General features: G+C 54.5%; 1 protein-coding gene across 1 annotated transcript in view; it reads left to right on the forward strand.

Annotated features, from left to right (window-relative positions):
- Gnal (G protein subunit alpha L) overlaps positions 1 to 26,010 on the forward strand; it is a 67,646-nt gene that overhangs the window by 846 nt on the left and 40,790 nt on the right. Inside the window, exons 2-4 of the mRNA XM_033757423.1 lie at positions 145 to 227; positions 1,059 to 1,113; positions 1,254 to 1,373. Coding sequence (XP_033613314.1) covers positions 145 to 227; positions 1,059 to 1,113; positions 1,254 to 1,373 — 258 coding nt within the window. The remainder of the gene's footprint in view (positions 1 to 144; positions 228 to 1,058; positions 1,114 to 1,253; positions 1,374 to 26,010) is intronic.

Below are 26,010 nucleotides of genomic sequence, written 5' to 3' on the forward strand. Positions count from 1 at the left end.
GCGCCGACCCCCGGACCTCAGGACCCAGCTCCGGCGCGCGGGCACAGGGCTGTGCAGCCCAGGGCAGGAGAATCCAGTCCCGCCGGTCTGGGCGTGGTGGGGACGGCCACGCGGGGAGCACACAGGTGACCACCATCTGTTTGTTTGCTCCTAGGGGCTGGCGAGTCTGGGAAAAGCACGATCGTCAAACAGATGAGGATCCTCCACGTCAACGGATTCAATCCTGAGTAAGGCTGCCCGGTTTGGTCGCTGAGGGTTTAGTGGGCTCTGCCGCGTCCCTGAAGCGCTGGCTCCAGTTCCCCCATCCCTGAGTACAGTTCAGAGGGAAACCCGGACGTTTGCTGTCGAGTTTGGCCTATTTAGCAAATCCCGGTGCTGTTTAGTTAAAAAGTGGCTTGCCTAACAGAATAAGATCTATTGGGTGTTCTTGGGGTCTGGAATTGCCCCCTACTCTACCCAGTGCCTTCATCCTTGCTGGGCATTTGAGGACCCTGCAGGTACCAAGCCCCAAATGACCAGGGGCCCCTCATATAAATCGTTGCCGTCTGTACCCTTTGACATCCTCAGATCGCCTCCGACATCTATGATACTGTCACCTAAGGGTTGTGTGCTGCATTGTTCAGGAAATAAGGGTCAGAAGGAGATCCGTACTGTTCAGTGCATGTCCAGTTTTTCCAGATACTCTACCCTGGTTGTTGTACGCAGCCCTGGTGGCCACTTGAGTGTCCGAGAACTCCTCTAGTGTGACTTGCTCACACCTGTTTCAGTCTATGCCTGCAGTACCCGGTAGACTAAGCAGGACTGCACAGGTGCCTTTATGCACCTGCACCACATTTCTAGGTGCTGCATGACTCTTTCAGCTGATGCGTGCATTTGAGTTTGTCTGGCGTCCTGATTAGAAGAGAGAAATGTTTTCATTTCCTAGGGGAAATATTTGCCAATATCCACTAGTGAAACTAGCCTGCCTGCGGCCTCACTGGAAATTTAAAATCCCGTTTGCGACATTCTAATCAGTGCCAAGAGTGAGTTCCATTAATAACAGTTCTCTTTCCACACAGGGAGAAGAAACAGAAAATTCTGGACATCCGAAAAAATGTCAAAGATGCTATCGTGGTAAGGACTTTTTCTTAAATGTGTGTTGAACAGAAAGGTTAAATGCTGTGCTCTGAAACCTGCAGGCAGAAGTGATGTGTTTCAGGTGTCACACACAGACCCTGTGGCTTACATTTCTCTGTATTTTCACCCTGCCTTAGACGATCGTCTCAGCAATGAGCACTATCATCCCTCCAGTCCCACTGGCCAACCCCGAAAACCAGTTCCGGTCCGATTACATCAAGAGCATAGCCCCCATCACGGACTTTGACTATTCCCAGGTAAGTGAGTCGTTGCTGAAATATTTTGAAAGGTGAAAGGCAGACTGCTTTTATGCCGTTGCTTGAGAAGCAGCATTAATACTAATTCATTACCAGCTTTTTTGAAAGCTAACTTCTGAAAGTCCCCTCTGTAGGAAGATGTTGGTGTCTGTGATGACAGACAGACAGGGAGGCAGCGGACCTTTAGCGATGTCAGCGGTGCTCTCTTCTCTCGTAAAAATGAGCAGTGTGGCTGCATCCCAGGTAGCACCAGCGAGGACACAGCTGCCTCCGTGGAGATACCAGGGGACAGGTCTCAGGGACTGCGCCGTGCGGCTGACTGGGTCGAGGGTGTGCGCCACTGGAAGCAGGACCCTTGGTTCCCTTGCTGCGTTGTGTTCTGTGCTCGAGTGCGGTTCGGTCCACGCCTGCCTTCCTGCGGTGGATCCGCGTTTCTCGTGCGGTGGTGCTGCTTCTGTGGAAGGTGATGTCACTGTCAGTTTTCTCTTGTTCGGCAAATTTACATTTCTTAAAAATATTGTCATCTGGTCATTTGATAAAGCAGGCTTTAAAGGAAGATGGAGCGTCAGGTCTCTCAGAAAGCGGTTTCTGTTAGAGTTCTGACCAGAGTCTGTGCAGACCCAGCAGCACTTTGGGGTTTGTGCTGCCTGCCATGGTGGTTTGAGACATTTTCATACTCAGAGCCTCCTCTTCCAAGGGAAGCTGGTGCCAAAACCATTGTGCAGGGTGAGGGCCGGGGCGCCCCCACCGGTCCCCCCATTCTGCACAGAGCATGGGCATGCCGTGGCCTCTGCATCTGAATGACCACCAAGAATCACTTACTTTAAAGTTTCTGTTTCTATCCTTAGTGTGACTTGTGCTTCCACTGTGGCCAGGGACACCTGAGAACCCCAAAAGGAGTCAGGGTGGCACCTGGCCAGGAAGGGGGCCTCTGTGGCTTCATCTGGCTGCCGAGAGGGGTGAGAAGAGGCGGTGGGCAGGGCAGCCATTCTGAGAGGCCTTCTGGTAACCAGGCCAGGCCATGGGACGTCTTCCTGGTTCCCAGTGGCATCTCGAGCCCTGGAGAGAGCTCCAGACACACGGTCGGGGGGCTCAGGAGTGGCGTTCACACTCCTCCGCAGTGTGGCCCTTTGCACACTGGCTGTCTCGTGCTCACCTCGCTACTGCCGCGTTTGCTCAGGGCAGTCACAGTTGCTCCGCTCTTTGGGGGGAAAGGTATCTGTAGCAAAGAGTGAGAAACTAAGATTTACTCCCCAGTCCCTTGCCTTCTTTCTGTTCCTGACACTCACAGAGGACAGGGTTGTCTTACTCAATCTGAAATTGAGAAACTGTCAGCGACTCTCTCGTGCATCACTTAAGGGACATCCCTAAGCCACATGTCAGTGGCATTTGAGCTAAATCGTACATACCCTTCACATATACGGTTATGTGCTCCGGGAAGAGGGTCATGCTCAGGAATTACCCATGGCTTCCACGGTAAGGGTACGGCTGTGTCTTCACACAGATTTGCTAAGGCTGCTCTCTGTTACCAGTCCGCACTCACCAAGGGAACAAGCTTTCTCACAACCAAGATTTGTATGAACGAGGAAATGACTGTCAGATGTGTAATATTCCTTTGGAAAGTGCTACTTTTTATTTCACTATGTGCACAACTTTTGGTGGCATCTACCCCATAATACTTGAAAATAGTCACACTACTTATCAGATCATGTGGTTTTTAGAGTCACATTTGATTATCCTGCCCAAGAATAACATCTAGGTGGATCTCTATACTTGGCACATTTGGAAAAGACAACTTTTACTGAAAGGAATGCATTTTGTTTATGAACATCATAAAAGTAGAACTAAACCAAGCATTTTAATAATAAACATGAAGCTACTATATCCAGTACTTTTTTGAGACTGCATCCTTAAGAAAGTCTGTCATTGTCAAAAGCCAAGACTCAAGGGTCTTGAATTTATTTTCCTGCAGGTATAAAATTACTTGCTTTGTTTTATTTTATGTTGTGGTGCTGGATCAAATGCAGGGCCTCCCACATACCAGCCAAGTGCTCTGCCACTGAGCTACACCCCAGCCCCAGTAAAAAAATCTTTTGAACCAAATATATTATGTCCTTTAAAATTAAGCTCAGGGTGGTAGTGGGTCAGTGGTAGTACTCATGCTTAGAATGAGTGGGCCTGGGCTTGAGCCCTGGCACCCAAAAGAGCTTTAAAGTTGTTCAAGCTAAGCAGGAAGAATCAGAGGAATAGCTTCCTTGGAAATGGTAGAGTTACTATTGTTCCTTTACTCTCTGTGTGGCCTTTCACTTGAATTTCTTCCAAACCCTGAACCTAAGTCCTCACAGGTGACAGGCGTGTTTCAGGTCCTGTGAGTGAGGGTCCCAGGTGGAGGAGCTGAGCCAGTCCTGGCCCAGGCCAGGCTGTGAGGCACACGGCCTTAGGAGGTGCTGCGAGCTGGTTGCATGCTGTGACTGTCTGTCAAGGCCAGTGACTGTGGGTGGCAAGGGTTGAAGTTGGGCATCGAGCCAAGGCACACAGTGGTGGAGACATGGGGCATCTTGGGTGACAAGGATGGTGAAGGGGCCTGAGTGGAGACCTGTCTAGGACAGGAGCTGTATAGACCACTGGGGTCTGATGCTGGTGTGGAGGGAAGTGGAGAAACCAAGACTTCCCAGGGTTCTGCCAGATCTGTGTAGGTTTTGGGGAAGGCTGGGCAGAGGCAGGTGTGAGTCTGTTTCCTGGTTGGGTGGGAAATGCGGACCCTCAGTGTGTGGGTCTTGGGAGCAGTGGAGAGAGTGAGGTCTTCTGCCCAGGGTGGGCAGGTGCAGCCATCAGAGAGGGAAATTCTGGAGCTAGCGAGGGGCCAGGCCACAAGGTCAGCAGATTGGGGGAGAGTTGTGCGGAGGAAGGGGGTCAGCAAACACTGGGCTTCACAGCTTGAATGTCAGGGGCCTTGCTGAGGTGGGGGTGGGGTGACAGCTGGCAGATGCAGAGTGGGGTCCCGGTGAGAGGCCAGGGACAGTGGGATGCAGGAGGTGGACAGGGCAGGCCGACTCGGTGACTCGTGGTGTCTGGGACAGGGAGGTGCAGGCACAGCCTGAGTACACCTGGAGAGTCCTTGGGTGACTCTGACAACACAGAAGGCCTTGCAGGAGCAGGACAGGTGTGCTGCGGGTGGGAGGTCAGACCACAGAAGAGGGTGGGGTGGTGGGAACTGCACCAGCTGCACCTGCCAGGAGGGGGAGCAGTGAAGGAGTGGGGCTCTCGAGAGCTGGAGCCTGGAGTCCAGTCAGCCCCTCCCACGGGAGCCAGAGATAAAGCCCATGTCCCCGCAACTGACGGTGGGACATCTGCTGCCAGGTGATGGGACAAGGGTGTTACATTTTAATTTCCAGTGGAATAAGTGCCAAAGTACCTTGCAGAGTGTAAAGCACAGTAGACAGGAAGGGCGCTGATCTGAGCTACAGAAGATAAACTGCATCTGCCTGGTTGTGTTTCACTTTGCACGGAAATATCCACCCTGGGCCACTTGCCCTGGAGCCTCGCATGAGCTGGTTTTGTCTACAGTCAAATTGCTTCGCCCTCAGGACAGATGGGGGGAAAAACAGTCTTTGGTGACTTCACAAAATAGAACTTAGATCCACTGACCATTTTTGGAGTAGTAAAAATGATGCAGCTGCCTTCATCATCAACCCTGAAAACACTTCAGTGCACTATGAGGCAAAATCGCTCTTGAGTTCAAAGTTACTCCTTTGCTTGATGTTTCTTTTCCAAACATGGGTACATGTCAGCTCTTGATAAGTTGCGCCTGTTAGGTTTCTTTAAGGGGAAGAGGCCAATGGGTGTGAGCAGGAGGTCCAAAGGCGGCCCACAGGTCGGTCACACTGTGTTGGCACCCACACTCCCCTGCACTGGCATCTTATCAGAACCCCACATGAGCACCAGCCCAGACGCAGGAAGTGCCCCTGCCCGGTGAGAGCCCAGCAGGGCCGCACCACCCAGCATGCAGACGTGGGGCATTCAGTGCCCCGACCTTGGGACGTGACCTTGGGCCATGCGGGTTTCCCGGTGGGTATTCGAGCGAGTCCGGTAGCAGCAAGCCCTGTGCTGTGGCGTCTGCATAGGCACAGGTCGTCCAGGCTAGGGCTTTCCTTTAGTGTTTTTGTGAGTTACCCAGCCATAATCCTGTGCTGTAGATCGGTGACGAGGGTCTTCCTCTGCGAGCCCCTTGAATGTCCACAGCCCCTGGGAAAGTGGTGCTGCCATGTCGCAGTGGACAGATCGGCCTCCCTTCCCCGCCCCGAGTTGGCTGCACTGAAAACACCCAATGCCGGGCGATCCAGACTGCTACAGGGCTCCAGAGTCCCGTCAGCAGGACCCAGGTGTGAGATGCAAGATGTCCAGGGACAGAGGGCACATGATGGTTTCCGTGCGTGCCACACAATAGCACTTGAAGCTGTAACTCCGGGGGAGGGGACATGCATTCCCAGGTACTCCGCGCTTTGCTGTTGAGCCTATCAGGCGGCTGCACAGGAAACGGGGCTGAGCATGGGACTCGGGGGTGCAGCATGAGCCAGCTGTGCACAGGCCCTGGAGTGACAGTGACAGAGGCAGAGGCGAGAGAAAGAAGCCACAGAGCAGGTCGCCAGCGGGAAGCGGCCGCACTGCTTTCCACATGGTACGAAAGGGAACAGGGTCACCTATGTGAGGTGATGAAGATGTGAACATCACTCTAGGGGACACTGTGGGCCTGGCTGCCCTGCGCTAGGCCCTGAGCCACCACGTGGGAGGAGCCTCTGCCCAGAGCAGAGCCAGGCGACCTCCCTGTGCTCAGTGCTGCCTCCACACACAGGGAGGCTGAGGCAGGGCGCCCCCGGTAGGAGGCAGATAGGCACTGCTGAGAATCCTCCCGGGGCTCTGTGTCTGTGACAGCTCAGGGATGGGTCTGCAGAGGGTGGACCCAACTGTCCCTTCCCAGGGCTTCCCCAGAGGCCGCCACAGCTGTCTGTGCGCCTGGGCTGTCCGTGGGCTGGCACACGGAGGTGCACTCGTACATACATGTCCTACTCAGCAGGAGAGAGGGACAGGGCTTGGGCCGCTGCCTCCTTCCGCCCTCCACCCCACCAGGCCAAGACCCTGCTGTCCACGCGGATGCCGGTCCAGCAACTCACCAGCAGTCTCCCCCATTCCCACACTGCACTGAGGTCCCCAGCCCAGAGGACTCTGGGGAGGCCAGCGGTCAGTACGCACAAAGGGGATCAGGCCCCGACCCATGTGCCCCTTGGGTGAGGAGCCCAGTTCCTGGCCAACCTGGGCCTGCTCCTGCCTGGTCAGCATCAGTCTTCCTTGCCCAGAGCTCTGCCCCTCTGCCCTTTGACCCTGCCTCACAGGGTCCCTGGACCTCTCCACACACTCCCGGGGCCAAGGGGCTCCCGGCTTCACTGCCACCAGTTCCTCCTGCCTGTGTCCTCGCTGTCATGCTGTCCAGGGCTAACATGACCAGCGCTGACCAGTCCCCGCTTGGTGCTGGAGTGAGCACAACCATTTCAGGTATTTTTGGCAGCGCAGTCAGCGCCCGTGGGTTCTGTGGTGAAATGCTCCGTTTCTTGGGCGTTCTCCGGTCTCTGGGAGTCGTCGCAGAGATCCTGAAGATCAGCAGTGGTCTGCACTTCTGTTTCTCCTCCTTCCTGGGTTTGTGGAGGAGGCCAGGGCCCACACACTGAGGTCAGTCTGGCCGGGTGACCCCACAGAGAGCATAAGGTCAACCTGGAACCGAGGCTGTGTTCAGACGGACTGTGGCAGGCAGAGATGCCAAGGCCGGGGCGTGGGGTGGAGGGGAGGAGGGGAAGCACAGGCCAGGGAGGCCCGGGTCTGAGGCTGAGGGAGAGGTGACACCCTCATGGATGACTCGGAGTCTGGAGGGGACACAGCCATGACGGGGGACCCCTGCACCAGATGCGGTTTGCAGTTGTGGCCAGGAGAGCACCCGGGGTCACCCAACCTGCTGGCTGCTGTGGTGCTGGGCCACGTCTCCCTTCAGGGCTGGGGACAGCAGGCCACTTCGCCTCTGAATCCTCCTGTGTGGCTCCTCGGAACAAGCACGTCTGCTGGGGCGGTCACAGCACAGTTGTCAGTCAGGAGACTTCGCAGTAGCGCCGTCCTGCTTCGTAATCACAAGCACGTCACGTTCCCCCGAGCCCAGTGAGGCCGCGAGCGTCATGAGAATGCCCACGACTTGCCAACAGTGCAGTCCCTGTCGAGCACACGTTTACTCCCCACATCTCTGTCCTTTTCTCGGGGCGGGAACGGTCATTTGTCCTGCCCTCACCGCCCGTGGCTTCCTGATGCCCTGTGCACCTCGGCTGGTGCTGGCAGTGCGGCTCCGAGCGACCTGCTCAGTGCATCCGCAGTGTCACTCGGGGACTGGCCGAGTGGGCTGGGAACTGGGAACGGAGAGCGAGTCCGAGGACCACCCAGGACGCGCATGGCAGTCTCCTCGAGATGCCCACGGCCCGCTGGCAGCTGGCCCCAGTGTGCGCAGGAGGAGCGCTGTGCTCGCGAGCACTGTGAGGCAGAAGTGAGACGGGCCTTCCCGAGGCCCCTGCGCGTGGAGCTGTGAGTCCCGCCCTGTCTGCTTTCCAGACCGCCTGCTGTCGCCTCAAGCCTTCCAGCACATCAGAAAGGGCGGCCCCAGCACTGCGGGGGGCGGGGGAAACAAGTGCGTGAATAATGTTAAAAGGAGCTTCACGTTGCAAAGTAACTTAAGATAACACTTTTCTTAACTCCTTGAGTCTGATGTGAAAACTTCAAGGCCTGTGGAAGTGTGAGCTGGACCACAGCAGGCTCTGTCCCCACAGCGGCCCTCTCGCTCACTGCATGGACGTTTCAGAGGACACAGCTCCCCTCAGAAGAGGACCCGAAAAGCATCTAACATGGGAGCGTCCTGTCCCCAGGGTCCCTGGTTTTATGTAACCTTGAGGGAAAAATATTTTGCACTCCTCTGCCATCTCTGGGGAAATGCAGGAGAGGTAGGCAGGCTATTCTTATGCTAAATTAAAACTCACATGAGTCAACACACAGCTCCTGAGGATGAAGCTGCCAGGTTTCGAGAGACAGAGTGATGGGGCGGTTCTGGAAGGTTCCTCGGAAACTCCGGCTTCTTTTATTCTTCTGAGTTTCCGTGAGAACATCATCGGTGAAGGTGGGCTTTCATCTTCACTTCTTAGTATAGCCCCTTCTATTTTTCAGTCCTGTCATTTATTATTTCACACAGATTGAAATAAATCAACTGACTGCATAACATCCTCACTACATTAAGCAGTGTCATTTTTACAACTGCATTTGTAGCTAGGCAGGGTGCACACCTATAATCCCTGCACTTAAGGAGGCTGAGGCAGGAGAATCACAAGTTCAAACCCAACCCGGGCAACTTAGTGACTTAGCAAGAATTTATGTCTAAAATAAAATTTAAAAAGAGGCTGGGGATGTGGCTCAGTGTGAAGATCCTGGATTCAATCTCCAGTACTACCAAAAAAATGAAAAAAAGAGAAAAAATTGTGTTTGTATTCTTTAAGTAGGAAATGTTTGTGTGTGCTATAGCATCCAAAACATAAAAGACCACAGAAGGAAGGGTTTCTCTTCTGGCCACCTCAAGACTCCACAGAGAAGCAGGGTGACGTGTAAGACACCACCTTGTCTTGGAGTGCCTGAAGCACAGTCCTTCACACATGCGTGTGCGTGCACACACACACACACACACACGCATGCTTCCGCGGCAGTGCTGGGGGTGGCACCCAGGGCCTGGAGCACGCTAACCAGGCTGTCTGCCCTGGGCATACTCCAGCACTCAGAGTATTTTTGTCTCGTAATGAGGAGAACCTGTTATAAAATGTAACTTCACTAATTTTGTCAGTAAGGGAGGAATATCTGAGCAGAATTGCCAAGCAAATGTTTTTCAAATAAAATTGATTGTGTGGGACATTTCCAGGGGTTGAGACAAAGCACCGGAGGGGCTGAGTTCACCTAGCGCCAGGGGACATCTTGGGTGTGGCACTCAGACCTCCGAGGGGCAGCCACGGGCTGGACAGCGGGCCTCAGGTGCGGGCCCTGGGCAGTGAGGCCGGCATGCAGGTGGCTCTCACATGTGCACCCCGTCCCTTCTCACGGGCTTGCCCCTGCACCCGCCCTCCTCCTGCCCTGCGAGCTCGGCCCGGCCTGTGCCTCCCCCTCTCCGAGATGCTGCGGTCCCAGGGCACAGCAGCCTGCGGTTTGCGAGTCCGAGCTCACATGCTGACACACCCAAGGCCAGTCTTGCCTGCGGTGACCACTCAGCCAGGACGGCCAGACAAGTTATTGTCCTGCTCTGAGTCCCTCCTGTGAGCCAGGCTGGACTTATTCAGGAGGCAGGGCCCTGTGACATCACTTGAAATACATGTTTTGTGCCTGCCCTTGGATGCTTGGAGCTCACGCCACTCTTATTCACGTGAAGTTTGTCACTGAGTGTGTGAAGGTGCTGGGCGGGACCCTTCTCTGCTGTGCCTGGTGTCGCATTGGCCTCAGCGGCACCCAGTTAATGTGTGCTGAAGCCACACACCAGCCACACAGCCTCGCTCCACACTGCACCCAGGGCCTCAGGCTGCACTGAAGTTAGGACTCGTGGCCTCTAGAAGCGTTCGGCTTGGTGAAGGGAGAAGGTGTGTGTGACACAGCCAGTGATGGAAAGTCACAGGAGGAGGGCATCGTGCAGTGCAGCGCTGGCCCCATGCGTGGACGGAGACTGCAGCTGCTCCGGAGGGGCTCTGAGCCGGGGGTGCGGACCCGAGGCTTCCAACAGCAGATCCAGGGCTCCCTCGGCAAGGGCAGCTGCCACAGAGAGAGCCCACCTCGGTGGGGTCAGGAGGGGTGGAGAGGGGAGCAGTGAGCTCCCGGGCAAGGGGAAGGCGGCAAGGCGACGTATCCTGCGAAACCTATGGGCAATGCAGCGTGGGTACACTGCCGAGGACAGACGGGGAAACAGAGGCAGGAGGGGCCGGGGGCCTGAAGGCACCGGGCCAGAAGCCGTGTCCCTCACAGGTGAGGACTGTCCGGCACAGCAGCCTCGGCCCCCAGGCCTCTGGAGACAGCACGCTGGAGCTCAGGAGGGGCAGAAGTCACAGACGTCACCTGCTGCACATGCAGTCACTGTTGAGAAAGGTGCTCACAGAGAAACAGTCAGGCTAAGTGTCCTTCAGGTTTTTTCCATGTTACAAAGTATATACATTTAGGGCAAGGAAAGAAAATAAATACTGGTTGGTTGATTTAGTTCTATTTAAACTTTCTTGCTCCAGGTTGAGGTAAAATGAACCTTTACCCCAGTCTATTAATTCCTCCTGCTTGTCCACATGCCCATGTGTAACACACAAATACACGTGTGCACACGAGCACACACAAGTACACAAGTGCGCATGCAGAGGCTGGAGCACATGCAGAATAATATCTAAATCGTACACTGCGCCGCTGCCTCAGTATTCTTTAAAAAGAGTGAAGTATCTTTTCGTAGCAAAAGCGTTTAGGGTTGTCTCCAAAAGAACAAAAGGGAAAACCCCTGTTTCTGCTGCCTTCCCCTGCGTCGCCCTCTCCCGCCACACAGCCTCAGGGCCACACGCTGTAGAAAGGGCCGGGAGCTGCCGAGTCTCCTGGCTGCATGAACTCTGCAAGAGGTCCTGTGGCCGGACCGAGTTGGTGCTGTCGTCCACACAAGGTCGCTACTTCCAGGGCCCTGAGGGGACCCCGTGAACCCTGGCTGCAGGCTCCTGGAGGGCCTGGGCTGTGTCATGGCTCTGCCCCTCGGCCAACATCCTCGACTCCAGACAGTGCGTGAACTGGTGCACGGCATCCGGGCCATTCTATTCAAGCTTCTCACAGATCTGTCCATGTTCCTGGCTCCTTGTTAAATGGTGACAGGTGCCACTGACAGTGACAGCTGCACTGCTGGGGAGTTGGGCCAGTGAGGTCCCGGCTGGTGTCCCCACTGCTTCCCTGCAGCGCCCTCACCTGTGAGCCTCCGTGGGGCTGAAGCGAGTGCACCCTGAGTGATCCGTTTCCTGTTCCGCCTGTGTAGGGACTCGGTTCCGGTCTGAGCCAGTGCCTGGCCGTGTCAGAACCAGGCATGCGCCGGCCCCTTCCAGAGAGGTTCAACTGGCAAGCTGAAGACTGCACTCTGTGCTGTGCTCTGGGAGGCCCCCACCCTGGCGCGGACTTCTTCCCCCTTGTCCTGAGTGCAACTCCACCCATGGACATGTCCAGGAGGGAGACTCCAGACCCCAACTCTGTGTGCACGCTGGACGGAGTGGCAGGGGGAGAGCAAGCGCGTGCTTCATCTCCTACCTTAGGAGCTGGGGCACTCGCCCTTGGAGCCCACAGCTGAAAGTCGGAGTCCATTTCGCTGGCACATCTGGCCTCAGCCTTCACAGGCCGAGAGAAGACACAGGATGTCGGGGGGAGACCAGGAGGCCTTCACTGGCTTCCCCTGCCCTGGTGTCAGCCAAGACACGGGAAAGTCGCAGGGCTCTGTGGATGAGAACACCTCTGAAAGGCCACTCTCCAAGCCAGTGGGTGATGACAAGGTGTTTGGGGCACATGCAGCGGTACACTGATGAACATTTGAATAGAAACACACCTGCTTTTTATTTTTCACTGCTGGGGATTGAACCCATAGCCTTTGCACTGAGCTACATCCCCAGCCTTTTTTTTTTTTTTAAAGATACTGTCTTGCTAAGTCCCTAGGTTGCCCAAGCTGGGTTCAAACTTGCAGTCCTCCTGCCTCAGCCTCCCAGAGTGCTGGGAATCCAGGAATGTGCTGCTGCACCCAGCTACAAACCTACTTCTGACAGTTCTAGGCGGGGCCTGGAGAGGCATCCAGCTAGGAAAGTTGGAAACTGTAGGGCAAACAAGCCAGAGGCCGAAAATGCCCCTGGGCCCAGCACGGAGGCAGCCTGAGAAGGGGAGAGCGGAGGGAAGAAGCGAACCGGCCTCGAGGCGTTTTCACGTGGAACACGCCCGCCTTGTGTCACAGACCTGTGCTCTCCTCACAGTTCATCACGGCGCTGAGATCTCCACGGGGACCACCTTAGGCTGCAGACGTGAGCTTTCCGTGCAAATTCACAGTGCACACTGCGTACCTGCACACGTGGCGTGACATCAGGGCAGCTCTCGCACTGACCCGCGCGGAGACTCGGGGCAAAGTTCTAACGAAGGTGGAGAGCGCGGCAGGAGCAGCCGGAAGGGGGTCCGGGGAATCCGGGTTCAACCTCCCAGGGGCTGCGCTCTCGCTGTGGAGCACCTTTTCCCTGAGGCGGGAGTCGGCTCTGGGGAGGAAGAACAGAAACGCCCAGCCCTGTGGTGCCACTGCGCCCGCCCGAAGTGGGGTGTGGGGTGACAGCCCCGGGGGCTCTGCGGACCCCCAGGCACCTGCCGCAGCCCCGCCTGGCCCCTCGCTCGCTCGCTCTGGCGGTTCTGTCCCTTCCTCAGCGGCATCGTCCACAGTGGGCCGGGCAGTGACTGCCGCCTCAGTACCCTCAGAACCTGGTCTCCGTTCGCGGCACCTAATGGGGCTCTGGGCTGTAGACCTCTGTCCTGGCTGGGTCACTGTCTCTGTGACGAGTTCCCGGTTGGTTTTTTAACCTCTTTCCACACGTTGTCACCTGAAGTTTTTCTAGAGAGGCTTGAGACAGGCCCTGAAGCAGGGTCACACGTGCCACCTTGCAGGGGCTTCTCCTGTGTGCTGTTTCATAGGTTGGATTCCTCCTACATAAGGCCCCCTTTCAAAGCACATAGCTGAATTTTTATCATGCCTTTTATATTTTTTAAAAGATTCTTGTAAAATGTAAAACATGCCAACTCCAGGCTTTGCCTATTTTAAGGTCTTCAAGAAATAATTGTTTGTGGTTCTGTGGTGGGACGCTCTGTGGCCCTCTAAAGGAGAGCTGTTTCACCCATAGAGTGAAGTCTCTCCACACAGTCCCCAAGCTCCCAGCGGCCTGAGCCCAGGACCAGAGCAACTCTGGTCAGTTCTTGGCCAAGCATCATCTCTTACCAACCTGCCCTGGAGTTTTCCTGCCCGTAAGATGGGGGCAGAAGTACCAGCTTCAAGAAAGGAATTGGACCACATGCATGAAGAGGATTGGTGAGGGTAAAAAGTAAAACCCACAGTAAATGTGAGTTTTGATTGCTGGTGAAGATCAGATCCTAGAGTCAGAAAGGGCCTTCAGGTACAATGCGCTCCAGCCAGAATCCAGGAAGGCTGCGACCCACCCACCCCTGGGGCTCCATGCCTGGAGTCCTGAGTGCAGGAAGAGTGCCAGCCTGTGACCGCACACCTTTCCCAGAGGCCATCTGGGAGCCTCTGCCCAAGACTTTACACACTGGCTGTGCGTGGGCACAGTCAGGAGTCAGTGTATTTGTGATCTCCAGGAGCCTCTGAAGGACAAGGCAAGTGTCTGCTATTTTAACCGCATTCATTCTTGCTTCCTCTCCAGTGCTGCCCATGCAGTAACAAAAATAAAGTATTGCCCAACTTCTCAATAAAAAGCAGACTGAGAACCGGGGATTTAGCTCAGTGATTCCACTGCCTGCCTCCAAAGCACAAGGACCTGAGTCTGATCCCCGTACCAAAAAAAAAGCGGATTCAGAGAGACTGACTGTCAAGCTGCAGCTCTGAATAACGCTCAGAGTCCCGTGGGTGCCCAACCTGGGCTCACACAGGCCTCAATATCCACCTTCAAAAATGTAGGATTCTGTGTCTTATAATAGATGCGCACACTGACTGCAGGGGCATTTCTCCTCCCATGTACCCCGCACCCTCAAAAACCTATTATGGGAGCGGTGCTACATTAAGAATGGAGAAAATATTCCCTCCTATGCAAAAGTAAATATCGTATTGGTTCCAAGAAAGGGCCATTGTAGACGTTTCCTTTGCTAATTGCATAATTCTTAAACATGATTTTATATAAGGAACTAACAATAGCTGAGTTCTTTGAAGATAGACTCCGCCCAGACCACGTTGTCCACTGACCCACTCGTATCATGGAGGACTTGGGAAGTGGCCCAGAAAAGGACGTTCCAAATTGCGCACCACAGAAGCACTGAGTGGTTCTGCCTTTGGGAGGAAAACTTAGGAGCTACCGCTGCCAGAGGGCAAGAGAGGAGCAGGGTTTCGGGATTAAACTGGTTTAAATAACTGCTCTCATGAGGACCCTGTACAAGGAACGTGTTCTGGAATATCGATAGAGGTATTGTTCACAACAACAACAACAACAACAAAGGCTAGAAAGAGCCCAGATGGCCCGAGAGCAGCAGAGCAAGTGTGTAATATGTGGACAGCTCACAAAATCAAATAACACATCGGGGGAAATGAACATGTTTGATCCCATGGGAAACACGGGTGACTCTGCATCAAAACACCGAGACCTCAATGTGGAGAGATTATTTAAGTGCAAGGATCTTTTCTAAAGTTCAAAAAGAAGCAAAACAAACTGCTGGTTTTGAGGGCCACATATGTTCAAAAAGTGCAGGCTGTGGAACCCAGGCCAGTGTCAGAGGGGTGAGGAGAGTGGCAGTCACGGTGCCCAGGAGGGTGCGGAGGGAGCCGAGGAAAAGAGGAGCGGCCTGGGGACCACACAGTCCAGCATCCCGAGGGTACAGGAGGTGGGCGAGGAGGAACGGGGTCACAGAGTCAGGGGCAGAGGGTGGAGCCACAGCATGAGGCAGACAGAAGGGGCTGGGTGTGGAGGAACACGGGGTGGAGACAGGTCCAGGGCGGGCAACGGGAGGGGCTCAGATGTTCTGTATTAATCAGACTCACAGCGAAATAAGGGAGGACCCTCCAGGCCAGGGCAGACCTCGTGACCTTATGCAACACATTCACCCATCCTTTATGTTAAAAAGATATGAGCTTGGGTTGGGGATTTAGCTCAGTGGCGCTGTACCTGCCTTGCAAGCACAAGGTCCTGAGTTCCATCCCTGGTACCAAAATTTTAAAAAAGATATGAACTTGGTTGTCAGGAGGCTGAGGCTGGAAGATGGGTTTGAATCCAACCCGACCCACATAGCGAGACTGTTTCAAAAACCCAAAAATGAAATTAGACTTTTCTCTCTTTTTCCTTTTTTTTCTTCCCATTTTGGGTGCTCGGGTGGATCACAGGGCTCGTGTGTGCTGAGGACACGCTCAGCCACCCAGCTGTACCAGCTTCTTCTCATGCTGATAATTACCTTGTTTCCTGTGCCATCTTCTCCAGACAAAAAATACCCACAACTCATATGTAAGGGTAATGCGTAATAAGGAAAGTCGGAACTCTCAAGGGTCCTGTTAGGAATGTATATTGGTTTCCGTGGGTGACAGGGCTTCAAGAACTGCTGTCCCCAGGTTGTAGAAGTTGCTGCCTTCCTGAAGGTAGACTCAGGATGGAAACGTGGCCACTGGCCCTCCTCTGCAGGTGTCCCTGCTCTGCCCGGGCTGTGGCTTCTGACATCATCTGGACCCAGGGCTGCTGTTGTGCTCTGAGTGTTGTGGGGTTGAGTAGAAGCCGTGAGCCCAGGGCCCCACCCTGGAGCTGGGTCCCCAGCCTGGCATGGCCGTGTCATGGAAATGACTCAGATACGTTTGACCAGAGGCTCTCTCAGGCAGCCCTGGCTCAGCATAGAAAAGAGAAATGAAACGTGAGCCACAAGTGCAAACGGCGTTTGTAGTTTTACATTTGTTTCATCCACATTGCTAAAAAGTAAAGATAACGGTATGAGCATAAAAATAGAAAAGTTACATATTTGACTTACCATGACATGCCCAAAGTGTTATTCCAACACGCACTTTTCAGGAATTATTAGTCTCCTGTCCTGTAAGTCTTTGGGTCTCATTGTGCCATGCGCCCCCACAGCTCGGCTAAGAAAGCCCCAGCTCAGGCTCTGGGGGGCCCCTGCGACCAGCAGCCCCATACTGGACAGGACAGGTCTTACCCAGGGGACAGGGCACAGGGCCGGCCCTCTGCATCCTCAGACCTACACCCTTGAGTTCAACCAACTGCAGACAGAAAATGCCCACAGACACATTCGCTTCTCGCGCAGGACCGACTGCCCTCACCTGTTCTCCCTCCGCAGTCCAGCTAGTCTGGTAGTCAGGTATGCGCACTGACACAGGTACAGCATGGGTCTGGAGGTGATTTGAGGCCTGCCAGGGGGCACGTGTGGCTCTGGTGCAGGTGCTGTGCCAGTCTCCATAGAAGGCCTGCGTGCCCTTGGGTGTGGGTATTTGAAGGGTCCTAGAACGAGTCCCCATCAATACCATGCGACAAATAACATAACGATTTCTCTTTCTCCTTTCTTTCTTTCTTTTCTTTCTTTTTCTTTTTTCTTCCTCTGTGATACTGGGATTGAAACCAGGGCCTTCACACTGAGCTATATCCCCAGCTTTTTTTAATTTTTATTTTTAGACAGTCCCAGTGATTCACTAAGTTTCCCAGACTGGCCTCAAATTTGTGATCCTCCTGCCTCAGCTTCCCTGGGTTCTGGGACTACCAGACACCATGCTGGCTCAGGGTTTCTTCTTTCCTGGCATCAGTGTGGATGGCTTGCAGGTGCAGGCCAGGCGGGGAGCTTTGTCCATGGCTGGGCTTTGTCCTTGAGTGGCTTTGGATACAGAATGGGCAATGCCTGGTGTTTGGCACCTTGCCCCTCCTGGGAAACCAGGCACAACTCTAGGGGCCTCCTCAGTGACAGGATCCTCTGCTCTTTGGGGCTTCTGTGCAGAGATCTGCGTGAGGCTAGGGACCCAGCACCCCCACTACACACACACACATACACACACTCATACACACCACGCGCACACCATCTCCATGTCAGCACCTGCTCTGCTCACTGCCCAGTGCCAGGCTTGGTGCACAGAGTCCGTGTGTGGCTCTCTGGTTTTTCAGTCCTGGAGATCAGTGGTACAGCAGCACATAATTGCATCCTAGATCTTCTGCTCTTAAGAGCCACTTGGCTGTGTGTTACTGAAGCTGAACAGATTGTGGGGCTTGTTCTTTTTGTTTAATTTTATGCATGTACTTTTTAGGGCACTTAGTAATTCACTCAAAACGTGCACATTAGTGCTTTATTTCTGAGCCAAGACCTTGGCTGCGTTCTGTGAGAGTGTAAAGCACCACACCCGCGTCCGAGAGGATGTGCAGAGAATGATCCTGAGCCCAGTGGATGGGATGGAGCACAGGCAGCCACTGCCACCCGCACCTTCAGACCTGCTCTACGCCGTGGAGCTGCCCCACAGCGAGGGAGGCAGAGACGTGGGGGGAGAGGCATGATTCACCGGGCGCACACAGGGAAGGGAGGAACAAATAGGAATTACTCAGCCGCTGCTATTTAAAACCAGAGGACGGGCAGCACCCGGACCCACAGGGAGCTCCAGAGGCCCCGGCGTCCGAGTCTGGACTCCGACCCTCACCTTGTCAGCCCCGCAGGCGGGTTTGTCCCCAGCGCCAGCAGAGCCTTGATGGGTGCTGCCCATCTGCCTGGAGGGTTGGGGGAGCACTGGAGAAGCAGGAAGGCAGGATGTGTGAAGGGAGTTGGGGCCCTGCACTGTGACCCCAGGATATCCCCCGTGGAAGCCCCTGCGGAGGAGTGGATACGGTGGGCGTGCGGAGGCAGGGTGCTGGGTGCCCAGCCCACCAGCAGGCAGAGCAGCCAGAAAGGCCATGGTCCAGGACGGGGGTGGATCTGAGGGTGCTTGGCGCTTCCTGTGCAGAGCATAGTTTGCAGGGAGCCCACGCACCCTGTGAGCTGGAAGTCAGCCCCAGGTGACTCACAGCCCATCCTGTGGTGCCAGCACCTCGGGAAAGGCTGCCACGCTGTGCTCTTAGGGAACAAGGAGCGGAGTCTGTGCACGTCCGGTGCTGATGTGGTTTTCTTGAATGTTTTCAGTGTCTGAGTGATTCCAAAGACACAGACCTGCGGGCACAGAGGGCCGGCTATGTAAGTTCCAAGTCCTGTGGCCAAGCACAGCCACACTCGGACCTGGCTTTGAGGTCCAGGGAGCTCGGCTCCTCCTGCCTGGCCTGGAGTCTGTTGTCCCTCCCAAGGACCTCACCCCTCTGCAAGGGCTTACGGTTAATTATCGCAGGCCAGCAGAGTGGTACCAATGGACACCAATGGACATGCTGCTCCTTTGTCCATCTTTCCAGTGCACCTTTCCTAAGTCAGGTCCCAGCACATGCCTGGGAGGCCAGGACGGCTCGTCCCAACCTGAGACCTGGGCGCCCTGCAGAGCTCCGCGTGTGCTCGCCAGTTCCGAAGGGGTTAAGCACCTGTGCCTGCCTCCACAGTGCTGTCAGGCTGTTATTGAGGGCTTCAAAGACTTCCGCCCACCACCTCCCACTCTCCCGGGAGTGAAAGACATTTGAATTCCTCTCCCAAGGGAGGAAATTATTAAAATGACTGCTCCCTGTTCTAAAAAGGAGAGAGAGGGAACGCGGGGCCCGCCCTCCTGCGTCCCCCCTTCCTGCAAAGGATGTTCCAGAAGCAGCTGGGGGCCCGACTCCCAGCACCCCTCCATAGCGCTCAACAGGAAGTGGGAAGGGATGGGAGAGGGCAGCGCCCACCGCCCAGTGTCCCTGTTCCTTTGGCCACAACTTTTGCTGAGAACAAATCCATTCCGGGGTCAGATCCGAATGAGACATCGGCCTGGTGACGGTTCTGGGACATCTGGCTAAGGGCGTGTCGTGGGCCGCTGCTCACAATCTCCACTTCCGCTGCAGGGCTTTGGGAGCACGGTTTCCCAGCACCATCCACAGCTCGGGGCAGGCGCCGGCGAGCGGGGTAGAAACGGAGGGGAGGTGACAGGTGTGCTGACTGTGCTCTTCTGGACTGTGTCTAATGGGAAGGTGAGGCCGGCCCAGGAGGACCCCAGGCCTAGGCTCACAGGCCCAGCGCAGGCAGCGGTCCGCTTTCCACACTTCCAGGCTTTGTGTCTCCCATGTACTAGCAGCACAGCCCTTTTTTGGCAACGGCCCTGTGCCTTGAGTGACTGTGACGTCAGCCTTGGTGTCACGAGGGTCAGCAGCGAGTGAGGTACAGCACTGGTCTAGGGCCTGGACGAGGAGCGTTTCCAGTTGTTCGAGGCCGAGGGACAGTTTGGCAGCCATATTTTAACCAGTGGACTTAAGCCCGCTGGATGCTGTTCTGGCGTGGGACCTCCCTGCCTCGGTGACCTGGCCTGGTGAAGCCCCAGGGGACCTCGGGCAGCTCCTGAGCAGGGCTGAGAGCAGCTGCACGGGCCTGGCCAGTCCTGGACACAGGTCCCAGCGTCAGCGACTCTGCTTTTCCCATTTCCTTCCACGAACTTCCCTTTTTTATTTCCTGCTGTCCCATCAAATTAATCTGGGAGCCACGAACTTAGCAGGTCCTGAGGAGCGTGCGCCCGGAAACTCGGTTCAGCTGTAGGGCAGGTCTTGTTGCCGGGTCGGCTGAGCCTGGAGTCTCCCGGGACCTTCTGAGGTTTGGGGACTCTGTCTGTTTAAAGGTTCCCAGAGGTTTCTAAAGCCCCACCCCTGGTTTGGCATTAATGACACTGCCCAGCCAGGGAAGTGAGGACCAGTCAGGAGCGCAGCACCTGCAGGGTTTCCTGGTTCCCAGGTGGGGGCTCGTTCTCTGGTCCCTCGGTCAGGACAGTCCACAGTACGTTTCACTGTGGCCCTTTCATCTTGGCAAGTCAGAATAAACCTCCATTTATTTATGTTGATGACTGTTTGCTCAGAGACAGAACTGCGTGATAAACGGCGTGTGAGCAGGGGCCGTCAGCGTTAACGTGTGTTCTGGCTGCATCAGGGGCCCGGTGCCACACACAGCCCTGAGACCCCAGAGGTGTGGCCCGGCCAGTGCCCCAGCTCTGAGTGACACAGCCATCCTGTCAGCTCCTACCCTCTTGGGGACAGAGAAACGCCCTAGACCATGGGTATTGCTTGGGCTAGCTCACAACTTAGTCGGGACTAGCTCTAGGCAAAGTTGCAGAGCCTGCTGGAAAAACCCCTTCTTTCCTGATGGCTCTGAGCAATTGCCATGTAGCCTGGGTATGCGAGGAGTGAGCCCAGAAATGCAGCATCCCGGTCTGGGAGCTGGTCTCACCGTGTTGGTGCTGTTTGAAGGCACCTTGCAGACCCGCTGTTAGTATGTCCACTGCCTCTTAGCCCCTGTGACCCTTGTGCGTGTGACCCAAGGTCGGGACACCGAGGAGGAGAAGAGCTACGTACAGTGCACCAACCAGACTCCCCACCCAGGCAGCAGTCACGAGCTGCACAGGAGTCTTGAGTGGGCCGTTTGAATAAACTACTCCACATTATCTTTTTATACTCCCTAAATCTTACTCCCACCCTGATGCTGGCCTTTGCTGCCATAACAATGTTATGGTGATGTTCTTGGGTTGCCACAGAGCCTCCAAAGCTCCCAGGACTCTGGGGACCCAGGAGCCATAGGCAGCCCCGACCCAAAGCTACACAGCAAAGGCAGCCCGGGCTCCTGGCTGGGAGCTGGTGAGCTTATCCCCTGATGCAGGTGAGGGGCTGTTTAGGAAGCTGAGGCTCCAGTCAGCAAGCAGGACCATGAGGAGGAAGCTGCGAAACCTGGCTGAAGGCTTCCATCTCCTGCAGAGCTCCAGGCCTGACCCTGAGAGGTGAAAAGTGTCTCGGTGGGAATTACAGCAGGAGAAGGACTTGAATAGCTTGAGTGTCTCGAGCTCAAGGCCTTCCTTGACAGAGTCCAGAGCCCTGCCTTTCACACATGGGGCACGCAAGCTCAGAGCCCCGTCCCCTGCCACCTCAGCACCCCACTGTGGGACGCGGGGGCTCCCCAGGGCGGCTTCACCATCCCCACGCGGCACACTCGGCGTCACTGTGTCCTCGGGGATGTGTTGTTTACGGTGGCGCAGGCTTCACGCTCCCGCTGTGTTCTACACGGATTCGAGTGTTATCCAAGTGACATGTTTTACCACCCACTTTAATCCACAGTGCTTAGCATGACAGAGCGGGTCAGAGTGCAGTTCATCCTTGCAAACGTGTTACCGCGTGTGATTTTCACCTCTGATGTTTAACATAATGCAAAATCTGCATTTAGCAGTCTGGCTGCTGAGTTTTTGATCAAAACAATTGTAATGCTTAATTTAAAAGCCGCTACTCAAGATTTACACAGCAAAATCTACAGGTTTGGGGAAAGAGAGGTTACAGAGTGATTTTCCACAGAAGCCGCTGAGGAGGAGAGTGGAGGAGCTGTGCCCAGGTTGCCCACTGGGCATGGAGGTGCCATGGCGCATGGCTGCTGCTGTGACCCTAATGAGGTCCCCACGGGAGTGACGCTGACTCCCGGAGCCCTGCCAGCCAGTGCTCTCAGCCCACGGCAGCGTCTCTGGTGTCAGCCCGGGAGCCAGACATAGCACAGGTGTTTTTCTGTAGCCACAGCAGAGCCGGCTCCCTGCTGGGCACCGTGGGAGGGCAGAGGGGCCCAGGGGACACTATTTGCTTGCTAAACAGAAGGTCATTACCAAGAGATTGACCTTGTTTGAAATAAACAAGCTGATCTCTCTTCTGGGTGTTGTCCTTGGTAAAACAATGTAAAGGCCTTTCGAAGGGGGGAAATGCTATAACCAACTCTACACCAACTAAGGTACTAAGGTTTAGAGTGAGCAAGGAAAAAAGCCAGCCAGACACATCAGGGTCTGCCATTAGGGAACAGGGAACAGAGTGGCTTGGGATGCAGCAGCCTGAACTTGTGTCTACGAAGCTTTTCGCTGCTTTGGGTTTGGTGATGAGGGCAGCAGGAGATGGAGGACAGGGACTCTGATGTCTCTCCAGTGTAACAGGAGAGTGCCCAGGGCCCCGGGGCCACCACCTCCCCCAGGCTGCCACCACTTGGATCTTCACAGTTTTCGGTTTCATCTCCCATTTATCCTTTGGGGTCAGCCCCACACAGAGAGCGGGAGCACGTACAAATTTGTTGTCCAGCTGTTGGCCCTTTGGGAATATTTGGGAATTGATAATAAGTAGTGATAGAAAAGGTAACCCTCGATCTAAAATGTCTTTGACAAACAACCATTCCAGGGACAAGGTGATACGACTGCTGTACGATTGCCCATATTTTGTTTGTAGGAAAAACTACTACAAAACTTCTTGATAAAATTGGTATGTCATGTAGGATTTATATAGTGTGCGAGTTTCCAGTGTAAAATCTATGGGATTCGAGAAATAAGATTGAACTAATTGTAAAATGCATATAGAACTTCACAACATTCACAATTAACTCGCAGTGGGTCAGTGACCTAGGGTATGAGCTAAAATTATAAAACTCTTAGAAGAAAACACAAGGGCAAACCTTAATGGCCTTGAACTTGGCAATGATTGCTTTAGACCTGATACAAAAACCTTGAGCAACAAAGGCTAAAGTAGATAAATCAGACATCAAAATTTCACACTTTTGGGCCGGGGATTTAGCTCAGCGGTTCGGTGGCCTGCCTTGCAAGTGCAAGGACCCGAGTTCAATCCCTGGTACCAAAAAAAAAAAAAAAATTATTTTTCCACACTTTTGTCTATAAGGGGTATTATCAAAACAACAAAGGGACTCCCCACATAATTGGAGAAATATTTGTAAATCTCACATTGATAAGGATCTAGGATTCGTAATATGCAAAGAACTTGTACAACTCAACAACAAAAAAGACAGCTCAATTTAAAATGGACAAAGGAAAAAAAATAAGTGGACAAAGGACTTGAACAGATGTTTCTCCAAAAAGTATACACCTGTCTAGAAGACTTACGAAAAAGGTTCTTAACATGTTAAGTTATTAAGGAAATGCAAGTTGAAACTGGGGAGATACCACTTCATATCCAGGGGGATTTCTATAACAAAAATACAAAACAGAGCAGTCACTGTTAGCAAGGATGAGGAGAAACGGATCCAGTGGATACGTGTGGTGGGCAGCTGCCTTGGGAAAGCGGTGGTTCAGAAAGTCACACACAGTAGCACAACATGAGCTCCCAGTTCCAGAGTCATGGACAGCAGAGACTCCGCCGGCTGTGCATTCGCTACTGCTGACAACAGCACTCTTCACAAAGCCAAAGAGCAGAGGTGACCGGGTGTCCCTCACAGACGAGTGAATTAGCAGCCTGTACACATGTAGGGTCACCCCTTGGCCTCAGGGAGGAAGCAGGTGCCTCCTGCTACCCCGGCCAGGCTGAACCACAGACCCCAGACTGAGCAGAGGAAGCCAGGAGCTGCAGGCCTCACAGTGTGCTTTCCTGTACCTGAGAGGTGCAGGAGAGGCAAATCATGGCAAGACAAAGTATGTTGGTGGCCGCCAGGGTGGAGGGAAGAGCTGGAGAGGAAAGATGGACACAGGGCATTCCTGTGAAGTGAAGAGGGTGTCTCTGAACTGGACAGGGCCGGCTCCGTAACTCTGTGACTGCACCAAAGCCCTGAGCTGCACTTTTTAAAATGGTGAGTGTCATGTGCCAGGACATTCATCTCAATTTAAAACACACACACGTACCTAAAGAAAAACAAACACTAACATGCACCTAACAACCTTCATGTCCATCCTACATTTCTGTCTGGTGAAAAGCAGACAGAAGTTATTGATAAACATTACAGCCTTGCTCAGTACCCTTCACTGGAGGGTTGCAGACTTAATGAGCTGACATGGAGCAGAGCTAGCAACAGGATTTGTGCTTGAAGTAACGCGACTGCTACAGCGAGAGACGGTGGAGACCAGTGCCTCCTTGAAATGCCAGGCAGCAGTGGCGAACCTCTGGCACGTGTGCCGCACGGGCTGTCTGTCACTGAGAGCAGTGAAAACTTTGCCATCGTGGGAGGCTAAGCCATCTGGGCCCTCGGTCTCCACATCTGCGGCCAGGCCACTGCTGCCCCGGCCTCCAGCTCCTCCAGACCCCCGTCTCTGTCTGAGCGTTGCTGACCACACAGATTCTTTGAGGCTGCTTGGGTCACAGGCACCGGGCCTCCCGGAAGGAGACCGGTGTTGCTGCCTGGGGTTGTGCCTACCTGCCTCTCCTCACCCAGGAGCTCCATGCACTCGGCGGCCACGGGACATGCTTGCTGCTTGTAGCATGAAAAGTATTCTGTCCATCCCCAGGCTATGCATCTGGGAGCTGGTCCACTGCCTTGTAGACAGCAAGGCCCTTGTTGGCTAGGCTGGGATCGCTTGGCAGAGCTGTGGCATAAATGTCCTCTGTCTGCCTAGCAGCCTGACCTGTTCAAGACGGGGCACAGGCCTCCTCTCCCAGGCAGCCCGTGCCTCGCTCGCAGATTCCCTGCTGCAGACAGATAAGACTGTACACACATGCAGCTTTGTACAACTCTCTTTGTTCAGAGGCTAAATTCCTACTAGAACTTCTTGAGGAGACATCTTTAAGGTTTGGGTTTATATTATTATATTGGGGTGTTTTTGTTTTTGTTTTTGTTTTGGACTGGCCTAATTTACTCTTCTTTGTGCTCAGAAAAAAATGTTTTGTTTACCACATACTGAGCTTCACCTCTCAAACTGCCATCATCTGTCACCTGAGGATTAAGACACGACATGCTGGGAAGTGTGTCCTTAGGAGTCAACACCAGCGTGCGCCCACACTGAGGCCACTCGACGTCACTGGGCCTGCGATCTCATGGGGCCACCGTCCACTGCGCTGTTGACCAGAACCTGCGTTCTGTGTCTCGTGACCGGACCTGATGATTGCATGTTCCTTTTCATGTTCTGTGGACAGTGCTGTCTGGGAAGCAGGCTTCCTGTCAAGCTTAGGGGCAGCTCAGAGGCAGAACACTTGCCTGGCACGTGGACTCCCTGGGTTCCATTCAACCCAGGAAGGAATCCGTCAGAATCTGGTGCAGATTGAAAGTTCACGGTGTTCTGGGTTACAGTGGACCAGTACTGCTGCACACGGTCGGGGAGGAGGGACAGGCTCAGTGCATTAATCACGTGGTGCCATGGACACGATGGGCTTCCTGCAGCAAATGCGCACAGCACTTTCCCTCAGCAGAGATCCATGTGCACACACGCAGTCCTCCGTAGCCAGCGGGAGAAGCGCGCCTTGCTACTCGTGATCTCCTGTGCAGGTGACAACAGAGGCCGCGGGTGCCGGCAGCCCTCACCGAGCACACTGCCCAGGTCCCATCATGGGGCGGCAGAAGACAGCGCGGCATCCCTTCAGCCTGCAGGCCGCCTTCCCTCCTGTCCTCCAGATGCCTGTGAGGCACTGCCCTGCCTTACAGCGTCCGCGAGGACAGGTGGCTGCTGTGTACTGCTGAGCCCGGGAAGCATGGGTGCCACAGGGGCGAGGCGGAGCCATCACCGTGACCACCGCAGGCACCGCTGTCCCTCGCGTCGTGAAAAGGACCTGGGCTCCATCCTTGGCCCTGCAAAAGATTGCATTAAGTAGAAATGCATTTTTAAAAGTTGAATTTGTTAGTTAAGTGTTGAAGTTTCTGCTGAGCCCGATGGCAGTGCCTTTCAAGCGGCACACTGTCCCGTGTGCTCTGTTGTGTCTCACGACCAACCACGGCTTACATCATCAAGCAAATCAAATACCGCCTGTCTGCTCCTTCCCCGTGGACCAGCAGCCCTCACCAG

The sequence above is a fragment of the Fukomys damarensis genome, unplaced genomic scaffold, assembly GCF_012274545.1.
Source record: "Fukomys damarensis isolate Sample0158 unplaced genomic scaffold, DMR_v1.0_HiC HiC_scaffold_30, whole genome shotgun sequence".
NCBI lineage: Eukaryota > Metazoa > Chordata > Mammalia > Rodentia > Bathyergidae > Fukomys > Fukomys damarensis.